Here is a 12608-nt window from a genome sequence, read left to right on the forward strand (position 1 = left end):
TTGTTTATTTTACAAAGATTCTCAAAACTGCTACCAAGGGGGCTGGAGAGATGGCTCAGAGGTTAAGAGCATTGCCTGCTCTTCCAAAGGTCCTGAGTTCAATTCCCAGCAACCACATGGTGACTCACAACCATCTGTAATGGGGTCTGGTGCCCTCTTCTGGCCTGCAGGCATACACACAGACAGAATATTGTATACATAATAAATAAATAAATAAATAAATAAATAAATAAATAAATAAATAAAAACTGCTACCAAGTATAGAATAGCTGGCCCAACAGAGACTAGCTGACACAGAAGATAAACAGCTGATACAGAATATAGAAAATAAAAGATAAATAGTTGATACAGAAGATAAAATGAAACCTGAACAGGGCTTCTTTCAAGAAACCTGTAAATTAAAATAATGTGTCTGAGCTGAGTATTACTCACAGAATCCAGAGAACCCAATCACCATTTACTTTAAAACTTATACTCACAGAATCCAGAGAACCCAATCACCATTTACTTTAAAACTTGTATGCTCACTTGGGGGTAGTGGCGCACACCTTTAATTCCATGGTTGAGAGGCAGAGGCAGGTAGATCTTTCTGAGTTTGAAGCCAGCATGGTCTACATAGTGAATTCTAGGATAGCCAGGACTATATATAGAGACCCTATCTCAAAGAAGGAAAAAAAAAGCCAAATAAATAACAGTAACAAAAACATGGTTGAGGGGTGTGGAAAGACAGCCTATTGGTTAAAAGCAGCAGCTGCTCCTCCAGAGGTCCAATTTTCAGCATCTACCTAGTAGCTCACAATTTGCCTACAATTCCATTTCCAGGAGATCCAATGCCCTCTTTCTAGCCTCTTTAGGTACCAGGCATGCATGCAGGCAAAATACCATACACATAAAAAAAAAATAAATAAAATTTTAAGCTACATGGCTTGGGGAGATAGAGAAATAGCTCAGCAGTTAAGAGCACTGACTGCTCTTCCAGTGACCTAGGTTTGATTCCTAGCACCTACATGGTGGCTCACGAATCTGATGTCCTCTTATGGCCTCTGCAGATACTACACATGTGTTGGTATACAGACATACCATGTAGCAAAACACCCATGTACATAAAATAAAAATACATAAATGTCAAAACAAACTACACAGCTGTTCAATTTACTACACCAACATATCATAAGTTAGGAGTAACTGGACTCTAAAAAGTGACTGATCACAGGTTTACTTTGAGCATTGAGGAGCTCTTGTAATCATTATAATACGTTACGTGAGTCCTTTCACGAAGGTGGCTAATGTGAAGGATTCGCCTGGACTGATGAAAGGAGAGCCAGAAGAACTAGTACCTAGGGAGCTGTTCTCATCCTGCTTTTATATTCTCTCAACTTAGAAATCAAGTTTCTTTCGCTATTAAATTCCTCTTCTCTCCATTTGACATTGGCTCTCCCTGTACTTCCAGTGATGCTGAACTAACAAGACTTTTGAATTCTTACTTTCCTGTGTTGTATGTCAGGGCCTTCATTCAGCAGAGTCCTGGGAAGAGGACAGCATGAGTCCATTTGCTGCTGTTGCTGCCAAGGCCCAGGAGCCAGCTCTGGGGAACTTTCCCACAATAAAGCCTTAGGTCATCCCAAGTGGATTTCACTGGTTTGCAACCTGCTCTCAACACTTGTGCGTTGCAATGTAGGGACTGGGGGGTGGGTCAAGGCAGGCTTCCCCAACATGCAGTAAAACTTCAGTAGAACAAATGGGGCCCACTGGCCCTGACATTTCTACATTCAACCCTGTGAAGCAAGATAAGCAACAAAGTCTAAGCTCACTCCTTTCTGCTTCAGTTCATTCTCATTGCTGGTGCTATTAATGGCCATGTTCACCAGCCCCTGCACGTCCCACTAGAAAGGCTCTCGCCACTCTGTCTGGCATGGGAGCCAGGTTCCTGGGATTAATGTTGTTCAGCCTTGGATATGTGACAGAAGTTGCCAGTCTTGGTCCCTTAGCCCCCATGGGTTAGCTGACAAACTCAACCAAAATTTGGCAGATAGAAGCTTCTACTCTTTTTACTAGACAAACTGGCTTCTTTTCAAACTAACCAACAGATAAAGACAACTTATGGTCAGTTGTCTGAAGACTTCGAATGAGCAATGAAGCTAGCATCACCCCATGATCAGGAATAATGAGACCATTAGTGTAAGTTATAGCTCTTAGGCTAAGCAAAGCTTATCATGCTCAGGGAGACAAACCACCTACAGTACCTAGAGTGAACTTCATGAGGGCTTGATTGGGATCCAAGATATAGTGCGACTCTTCTTTCACATCAACAATTGTTGCAAACTCCTTCACGGGAGCAGAGCTTGGGGCACCCAGTCTTTCTGCATATAACCAAAATAAATTGGAATCCAAAAGGTAGATGTTCAGGGTCTTGTTGGTTCTGCAGCTCAGGCCTGTGAAGGTTGTGCTAGTGAGGCCCACTTCAGGAAAGTGGTACCTGTTCTCCTCAATGTGAGGAATGGAGCTCGGGGCAGTGGCCTCACAGCTCTTCTCTAGGGAAGAGAATGCAATGGCCGGGGCTGTAAAGACATCCTGTTCAGAGCCAGTGAAGCTTGCCATGCCCCGGGATATGGTCCTGCAACATGCAGTGTAGTAGCTGAAAGGACTGTAAGAGATTAAAAAATTGCTGCATTCTATGCTGCCCGACACCACGTGATAAAAAGTCTGCTCCTTGAGGTAGAAAGAATCCAGAGCGGCTGCCATCTCAAAGAAGCTGCACTGTGGCACACTCACTGAGCTCGGCTTGGTACCACCTACTGTCTGGTTGACACACAGCTCACAGACATTGTGGGTTCTGGAGAAGGCTGGACCCTGGGGCAGCACCACTGTGTTACAGCAAGGAGATGCTGCCATCAGCTGAACATCAGGCATTGGGGCTGGCAACTCTGGTGCCAGGGACTGGAACACAGGTGCCTCCACCCGCCGAAGGTGCTGAAGAAGGCGCTCCACCACCTGGTCCCCATGACAGTTATTGTACTCCAAGGCCACTTCGGTGATCTGAAAAACAGGGCAGAGCTGGTAAGAGACAAGGATTATGGATGTAGAGAAGGCAGCTGTGCTACCTGAATGGCATCCCTGAGTCACAGGCAGGAGCCCAGAAATAGGCTGCCTCAAAGGAGAAGTGGTCACACCAAAACTCTTTTGCTCTAGCTACCCTAGAACTCATTCTGTAGACCAGGCTGGCCTTGAACTCACAGAGATGTGCCAGCCCCTGCCTCCTAAGTGCTGGAATTAAAGGTGTGCGCCACAGGTCTATGTCTTACAACATGACCCCTCTCTGCAAGCATGAAGCCATTACTCTGAGTTAGAAGGTTCTGGAAATGTCTGCCCACCACAGATAAATGAAGTCCAGCCCATAAAACTGTTCAGCTCAGGTATGTGTCCAGACCATTAAAAGAATCAGAACAGACTTGAACCCTCTTGCCTTCCAAGTGAGTGTACTTTCTTCACACCTTTAATACTCCCCTGTGCTGCCATTTTTCTCCATCTTTAGTAAGTCTGAAAACTTCCCAAACACATGTACAGATTTAAGTAAATTTACAGCATATATTCATGCCTTCCAGGAGATCACCAATCCAGCCCACTCCCAACTATCCATACCCATCTTCCCTTTCTAGAGTACCTCTTCCCCTCCCTCACCATTGTGGCTGGGTCTCAGCATCATCAGGCTAGAGAACAGCTCATTCTCTATTTCTGCTCAGTCTCCTCAGGTCACCACCCTCCTCTTCCTAACAACTGAACTTTCCATGCTGACGTTTCTTTCTTGAGTATGACCCTAAGCATAATGAATACTCCTTGGCTAGGTAATATTTGGAGGCTTTCTATTACCTGTAGGACAAATACATTTGCCTTTACTGTTGGTTTGGTTTGCCTTTCCAGGTTCGTGCCACACCAGTTTAGACTAGACCAGGCCCTCTTATAATGCTGCACCTTTTTGATGCCTGGCCCAGGACCCTGACTTTTCCTCCAGCTGTTCCTAAGACCCTCAAAAAGGGAGGCTGCTCAGGAAAAGGCAACCCCACTCTGAACTAGCTTCTGCACTTCTAGTTCCTCAAAAACTTCTGCTACAACATCTCTTTTCTTTACAGGTTTTAGGGCCTCACCGATAGGACCAAGTTTGGGCACAGGTGAACAATTGGCATTTCAGAGAAATGTGCACAATATCTTTTCTTGAAGAGAGTAACCACCTTACTCTCAAGTTTAAGGTCATCTTCAGCTACTTAATGAAGCTAGCCTGTGCTACATAAAAATCTTTCAAAGAAGTGTGTAAGTATTTATGAACCTGAGTTTGGGAGAAAAATCTAGCACTCCCAGCTCCCATCCACCTGGCTTAGCTTCCACATAAAGATGGAAAATACACAGAGCCTGGATACTGCACATTATTGTGCTGTCTTTGAATTGTTTAACTGCTGAGGGAGCAACAGCTCCTAAGACATTTGATTATAAATGTTGCTGGATTAATACAACCTATACATTTTGAAAATGCCTTGACTTCAAAATTTATGTCAAAATATATGCTATTTTGGAGAAGAGGTTTTGCTCTTGTTTCCACAGGAAATGAGAGGTTGTGGATTCATTCTTGGTTAAGAAAATAAGGTTTGATCAAGGAAGACCCCCTGAAAATCTCTGATAGGAGCAGATAGCCCAGATGATCCAGCATTTTAGCACACCTCTGTTGCAGTTTCATCTGAGTTGGACATCCAGCAGTTTCAAGATTGCTGTCTGAGATGATCCAGCATCACAGAATACTACAGTCAGGATTTGACCACAATCCTAAATTTTGTGGGGGTACCCATGAGATTGTCAAGCACCCCCTAGTCAACAGGAAGTAGCCTAGAAAACTATGCCCACATTTCCAAAATATGGATTATGGATATTTGTCTTTGTTTAGTGTGTTGGCTATAAGTTGTTAGGGATAATGGTCAGGAAAAAAGCTAAACAGAGGAAATTAGATTCAAGGTTCATAAAAGGAGAATATAGATATGATCTTGTTATGTAAGAAAAAAGGGGGAATATAGATAGGATAAAAGGTAGATTATTGAATCTACTCTGAAAAAGGGGGAGGATATAGATATAAGATAAAAAAGGTAGATCATTGAATCTACTTTTAAAAAGCAACTACTAGTTTTAAATGTTTTACACTGGATTGGACTTTAGTATACTGCATACAAATTTTGTATATTGAGACTAATTTTGCTAAAACATACTGTACATACATTTCTGTGGGGCAATATTATACTCCATATGGAGTTTACTTTCTTTGTGGCAAAAGTAAGCCACTGGGCAAGAAAATGTCCCTGCCTTGACTGTTGACAATATGCTGTCCTAATTAGACAAGCTGGACACAAAATATCCTGTTTCACGAAAAAGTCTGTTGGATATGCTAGGCCTGTGGGCCAAAAATGGATGCCCTAATATTGCAGAGGAACTTTGCGTGACTGTCCAGGTAGCCAGCTATTTCTGTAATTTCTCACATTTTTTGGAAGTCGCATGCTGGCACTTCCTGCTTACTCAGTTAATTTATTATTTCCTTTTGGGTCTCTGAGAGTGTTGAAGACTAGACAGTAACGGTTATAGTTTCCCTTGTTTACTAATACAGAAAGCGAGTTATGATAGAAAGTAAATTAGGTACTAGATTTTGGAATCACCAAAATAAGATAGAAATGGAGTATTTTCTCTGAATTTGTCAAATGCAAATGGACTAGACATTGTTGATGTATTTATTGCCTGTATATATTGTATATAGTTATTATACTTATTGTATATAGTTTTTCTTATATTAGTTATAGCCTTCTCTTTATTTTAGACAAAAATGTAGTGGCATTTCATTTGCATTTTAATAAACAAAGCTTGCCTGAAGATTGGAGATATGGGGTATACATGCTGGTGGTTGGTGTATATGTAGAACAGTTGCCCATTCCTAGGTTGGTATAGCCACTACTTGACCACTTCTGACCTACATGAAGCCCACAGCTGTCACAAGGGTCCTTGCCTACTATGCCCTCAAAAGTGTAAGTTCTTTCCATTTTCTGCCCAGATCTAGGCCCACAATGAAAAACAAAGCTGCCCTGAACTCTCTATTGAGCTGACAGCTCTCCTTACCCAAGTGTGACACTCTTCCTGCCAAGCCTCTCCTCCCCTCTTCTGCTGGACTCCTGCTCTCTGGAACATCATTTTCCTCTTCTGCTACTTCCTGACGGCATTCTGGCTAGGGTCCAACTGTCCTCTGAGTAATGAGCAGGTCTTAGTTCCCAATCAGGCCAGCTTCTAAGACCAGATGCCTACAGTTGCCACACACTTCTTTCCCCACGAGCTCCCAGGACTCAATGAACACTGGACAGACTGACCTGACACATGGAGGGAAGTCCTGGGCAGACATTGCTTGTCTCAAGAATACACAGTATTATGATGGGTCATTCAATCTATATGTGGATGTAGAGTAACAAACCCCACCTGCTACAGAGCACCCTAGGAGCCTAGATGACTCATTTTAAAAGGCCTGTTGGTAGATGCTAGAAACAGAAGATATGGGGAGATGCTCATGTGAGGACAAAAGGCTGAAAGCAAGGCCTCCCTCTGGGGCCAAACTCAACCTCAACTCTCTGGAGCAAAGGTCTGGACCCTTGCCAACTACCAGCCACTCTGCATGCCCAAGTCAAGGAAGACAATGTCCCAGAAGTAAAAAGCCACAGCTACCAACAAGACTGAAACCTTGTCTTTCCTGCAAAGACCTTAATCTAAATAGCAGAGGTCTGGGTATGGAAAAGAGACTCTTGGATCATAAAACATTCAGGCAGCCCACATTTTCCAAAGAAATGAAGCTGTAAGACCAGTTCAGAAGAAGGAACAGAACTTCATTGTTCTCTCCTTCCCTCCTTTAAAGCCAGACTGTGGCATCAGTGAGAAGACTCCAACTGGGGATAACAACTTGAATCAAATGCTGAAGAACAGCACAGTGAGTCTGATTGGTGAAAAGTTCTGCTCCAGCCTTCAGAGCAGTGCTGAGGGGCCCAGGGACAGGCACTGTCTGTCTGGCATGGTCTCTGCTAGACTGGCTGGCTGTCAGATTCTCAATGGATGCTTGAGAGAAAGAAAAAAAATAAAACCCTAGTAAATCCAATTTAGCAATCCCAGGCTCTCTGCTGATTGTTTTTTTTTGTTTGTTTGTTTGTTTGTTTGTTTTTCGAGACAGGGTTTCTCTGTGGCTTTGGAGCCTGTCCTGGAACTAGCTCTGTAGACCAGGCTGGTCTCGAACTCACAGAGTTCCGCCTGCCTCTGCCTCCCGAGTGCTGGGATTAAAGGCGTGCGCCACCATTGCCCGGCTCTCTGCTGATTGTTATTGCTCCCTCTAAGTGCCTCCAAATAATCCATGTATAAAATAAACTCACGCCTAGAGAGAACGGACGTTTCAGAAAGCAGAGGAGGAAGGAAGAAAGACTCCAGGCAGTACCTGTCTCTGAAAACCCATTTATCTGTACAACAAGAAAAGTCTAGAGAAAAAGGCACACAGCCATCACTGCAGCTGCACCTGGCCACTGTGTTGCTGCCCCCAAGACGGCCAAGGCTGGAGGCTTGGCCAGGTTCCATAACAGTGGCATTTCCTAGGCCTTGTCAGCTTGTTTGTGTTCCCAATACCATCTAAACAGGAACATCAGTGCAGTCACCTGAGGAAGAGGGCGTCTGGTCTGTGTCAGGGAGGCAATTTCATTTCCCTTCTCCAGTCACCCATGACCAGAGCAACAAATAAAGATGGTCAGAGAATCTGGGGGAATTCCTGTCATAAACAGAGACCACTGAGCCATAGCTCCTATTCCTGATGGCCACTCTGATAATAGGTTAGTGCCCCAAATGTGGAAGAAGAGCCATGAGATGACCACCAGAAGTCCTACCTCATCCAGGAGAGGATGGCTCTCAGCTAAGGGATTGAAAGGTATGAACAGGAAGAGTGCTGGTCCCTTCTTCAGCTCATTGTTCAACAGCAGACTCTTGCCTCCATGGGGCTGCAGCCATCGGAAGAGGGTCTCCTGGTTTTCTGAGGCCCATTTATAGATGTTCTCCGCAGTGAAGTTCATGACCTCCCTTGGGAAGACCTGCCAAGGATAAATGTGAGAGAATAAAACAAAGGTGAGTAGACAAGGCAGAGCCAGAGTGCCAGCACTGTCCTCCAGAGGCCTGGCCAAGCCGCACTGAGGGAGAAAAGGCACCATTGCTGGCTGCAAAGCCAGCTTCACCCCCTCCACATGTATCCTCAACATGTGGGAGAACGCCACCATGGCAGCAGGCCACTTTCACATCACTGGGTTCACCTTTTGCTGATAGACTCACTATCCACAGATACTCTCCCTGCCCTCAGGTGGCTGTAATGACCTCTAATACCCTGTCATCTAAGGAGAGCACCACAAGGTATTTATAAAAGAATCTCGGCCTACCGCCCAGGGGCCAGAGTCGAGTTTCCACTAGGCAGAGGCTACAAAAGACTTTGTTCATGGTCACCCCAGTAACTGGACAAACTCCTGGACAGAACAGGGACTCAGCAAACACTTGAGCAAATCAGTGAGTGACCTAAGCTTACACAAGGCCCCAGATCGTACTTTGTTTGTAGCAGGAAGAAAAGAGACACTTGGTATTTTTGCTTTCTTTTTCTGTAACATGAAAGTATCTTTCAAAGTCCAATGACATAAATCAGAGCTTCAGATATTTCCAGAATGGAAGGTTTCACAAGATGAAGCATTTGGTACCACTAGAAATAAGATTTAAATGACCTTACAATGAGTGTGCCCACTGCTTCTGCTATTCCAATGACGCTTCATTTGATAAAAGGTATTAGCTGATGAACAACTGAAAACACCCAACTGAGGCAGCAAGCCTGGACAGTTTCATAATTACTTCACAGGTCTCCTTTCCTCCACTTACTCTTCTGCGCTGCCCTGTGCTGTAAATACATGTAGGCTAAAACAGTGGTATAAGAAAATGAGAGCTAGCAAAGCGGATGAAGTGAAAAGCTAGTCAGGCACAAAGAAAGTGGGCAGGCAGTGGGAGAAGTGATCACAACTGTGATGCTCAGAGTGCAACAGTGAGGGCTTAAAACACACCAGGAACATTCCCACCTGAAACACAAAATACACTTAGGAATAGAAACAGCAAGAGGGAAAGCACGGTATCTGTGATAGGAGAGATAGACAGATGTTAAAATGACTGGCAAACCAGGGGCACTCTGAAGTGAGTACTCAATAGCATTTGGAAAGACCTTTGACCTGAGCTAAGGGCAGAGATTGTCACTGTATCTGAAAATCAGTGGTTCTGCTGAGAGTTAGCAATCCTGTCAACATGAATACACCTCAGAGGTCCAGCGGGCTCACTGGATAAGGGCACTTGCTGCCAAGCCTAACGACCTGTGTTCCACTCTTAAAACATATATGGTGGAAGGAGAGAATCAAGTCCTGCAAATTGTCCTTGGTCCTCTGTATGTGTGTGTCTGTGTGCGCGTGTGCATGTGTGATAAAATTAATAAATCTAACTAAAAATAAAATACTTCAGAAAAATAGCCTGTCAGCAATATCTGTGGAAGTAGCAAGGGCACAGATGTGAAGTTTAATGCTCAGAAGTAGGCAAGTGGCAGCGGTCCCAGCAAAAAAGCAAATGAAATCAGGGAACAAAGGAGACAATGAAAGCCTAGGATCTCTGAGGTGAAATGCTATCAACGTCTACCTTTGTCTTGACAAGAACTTCAACACTCCACTGTTATTGTAGGAGAAAAGCCCTTCACATTCCTGCTCTTCACAAGAATAAATGAACAACACTGCCTAGTGGAAGCTAATCTCAGAGAACCTAGGCCTAGAGTAAGAAATCACCAAGTGAATAACCACAGTTTCACTCAATAAGGGCAACTAACAAAACTGTTATCACAATGTAAGACTAAGCAAACAAGTTCTAGACTGCATTCAAGAGCCCTCTAATGCAAAGATACTTACTAGGGTCTGAGCTCTAAGGTAGGCTTATAGGAATTCTCAATTTGCACATAAAATCACGTGCTCTTTTCTAGGGAAAGGTCCATACATTTCATCCAGTTCTCAATTGAGTCTGTGACCTACATAAGGTTAAAAACCACTGCACTAATACAAATGTGATTTGAAAATACTTACAAGTGATGTGTTGAAATGTCTATGTAAATACACACTTCCAGAGTGCACTAAGGATACCAGTTTCGCAAGATGTTTATTTGTGATAACCCCAAATCGTACTGTTCCTAGGTAATCTGAAACAGAAAATTTTCCTTTATTAAAGAGGAGGCCTAGGCCTTAAAACAACCACAAACCCATTGAAGCAGTCCTAATGTGCTTATCCCCTACGGCAAGGCTATTGCTAACCTGGCCTGGCCCTGGGAAGAGCAGCTGCTGACACTGGACTCTTCATTCTAATCACTTAGGCTGAGGAGACTACAACCACCTGCAGTGAGCTGAACTGTCTGCTTTGCCACCCTGTTCCCTTTGCTCAAACAAACCTATCTCTGGGCCAAGGCATAAGCTGGTGTCTCTGGACATGACCAGCTCCTTCTCATCACTCATCTTCCCTGACAACCCACCCAATAGTAAGGACCCAGTAGACAGAAGCTCGGGGAGATGCTGGCACTCTATTCTATGTTGACGGTACCTTTAAGTACCTATGTTCTTATTTATTAATTTAGACTTTCCTTCATCCAAATTCCTCTTAGAAATCCAAGTTATTATTTATTGCTGGTACCCTAGTTGGATGAAGATGATTATGAACTTCTGATCTTCCTGCCTCCACTTTCCCAGTACTGGGATTACAGGACTGTGTCATCACAAACAGTTTATGGGATGCTAGGGATCAAACCCATGGTTTTATGCATGTTAGGCAAGCACTATTCCAACTGAGAGGCATTGCATGCCAATAAATATAAGTAAAATGAATGGATCTGGCATATACAAAGAAGTCACACAAACTGACATTTAAAAATGATTAAAATGGGCACACCACAGAAAGGGAATGGACCTGGCTAATCATTACAATAAAGAATACTCAACCTCACTCTGAGTAAAAAAAAACAATACCCCTTTTGCCAAACTGCCTGAAATTTAAGGCTTAAGAGTAATGGTAGCTATAATACAACACTAGCAGAGAAGGTAAAATTTGGAACTTGACAAAGAAGTTTGTGGACTGCTAGGAACAATGAAGGAATACCACTAGCAATCTCACATGTGTATGAGGAGTCATATCCAGGGACACAAGCTAGCAGACACTGTAAGGGAGAATGAGGCAGAACTACCATAAAGCAGAGAAACATCTCCAAGACAGCAGAACTTTTGTTTAAAGAAACAGAAAACCACCTCATACTTGAAAAACAGTAGGTATTCTTTCTTTTCTTATGGGCACATAGGAGAGTAGAAGAGTATAAAGAACCTTGAAAGGGGGTACAGCTGCACACAGTAGTCCCAGACACTCTGAAGCCTGGGATAAGAAGAATGCCTGAGTCTAGGAGAAGCTTAAGATCAAGCTGGGCAAAATATGGAGACCTGCCTCTGAAAGGAGAGTAAAACTGGTTTGTTGTTGGAACAAAAAAGTTATATCCTCACATGTGAGGCTTCTATTACTAAAACTAAACAGATAACTAAATTTAAATTTACGGTGTGTGGACCTGCCATATCATGAGTATGGTATAGGTTCTAGGGATAGAATTTAGGTTGTCAGTCTTGGTGGCAAGTGCCCTTATCCACTTAATCTTCATTATTCTTCAAGGAACATGCAATACTGTAGTGTTCAAACAATTCTAAAATAAAGGGTATGAGTAAGGTGGCACAGGGAAGAGTGTGTCCTACTTTCTTGCCTTATTACAGATACTAAATAAAATCTTAAACTTCAAATTTTACCAACTTATATCCAAATAACTGAAGTATAAAAATATGAAGGCATTCAACACACAAAGTGTCACCCTCAGCCAGGTGTGGTGGTGCACACCTTTAGTACCAGCACTTGGAAGCAGAGGCAGGCAGAGTTCCAGGACAGGTTGAACTGTCACATACTGAGATCCTGTCTCACAAACAACAAAAAGTGTTCTTCAATCTCAAACCCTACACTTCAGCATTGCCAAGTGAGGACAGCTAAGCAGAACAGCAGGAATGCCTCCTTACCACGGTAATCAATTTACACAAAAACCTGACAAGTTTAACATGACACAAGAGAAAAGCAGGAAGACTAAACCAAAAAGCAAGAGTAGTGAGGAGGCCTGCATACCCGAGCAAGGCCGTCTGCCCTTGACTCAGAGCCACAGTCATGTTCACATAATCCAAACGTAGCCAAAGGAAATGGAGGGAAACTACTGTAGAATACTACCACTAGCAAATACAACTGCAAATGATTAACACCACAGCGAGGGGTGGAGGAGGAAGAGCCAACCTCAGTAACTACAGAACTGCACAATGTAGAGCAAAGAGAACTGGACCACATCCATAAATCTCATTAAGAAATGTTTCCCAATCCTGTACAATAAAGGAACTTCTGGAGACATCACAATCCCTGACTTCAAACTCTACTACAGAGCTAGAGTACTG

The 12608-nt window shown here is 43.4% G+C and overlaps 1 protein-coding gene across 4 annotated transcripts in view; it reads right to left on the minus strand.

The window, feature by feature from the left end:
- Positions 1-12608, minus strand: part of Txndc11 (thioredoxin domain containing 11) — a 75129-nt gene that overhangs the window by 13475 nt on the left and 49046 nt on the right. For 3 of the 4 annotated variants that reach the window (XM_038329016.1, XM_038329013.1, XM_038329015.1), the window contains 3 exons: positions 10182-10294; positions 7929-8129; positions 2244-3036 (listed from right to left, as the gene is read on the minus strand). In XM_038329016.1, coding sequence (XP_038184944.1) covers positions 2244-3036; positions 7929-8129; positions 10182-10294 — 1107 coding nt within the window. The remainder of the gene's footprint in view (positions 1-2243; positions 3037-7928; positions 8130-10181; positions 10295-12608) is intronic. The other variant, XM_038329017.1, reaches the window with a different exon arrangement.

The sequence above is a fragment of the Arvicola amphibius genome, chromosome 4 (genome assembly GCF_903992535.2).
Source record: "Arvicola amphibius chromosome 4, mArvAmp1.2, whole genome shotgun sequence".
NCBI classification, from domain to species: Eukaryota; Metazoa; Chordata; class Mammalia; order Rodentia; family Cricetidae; genus Arvicola; species Arvicola amphibius.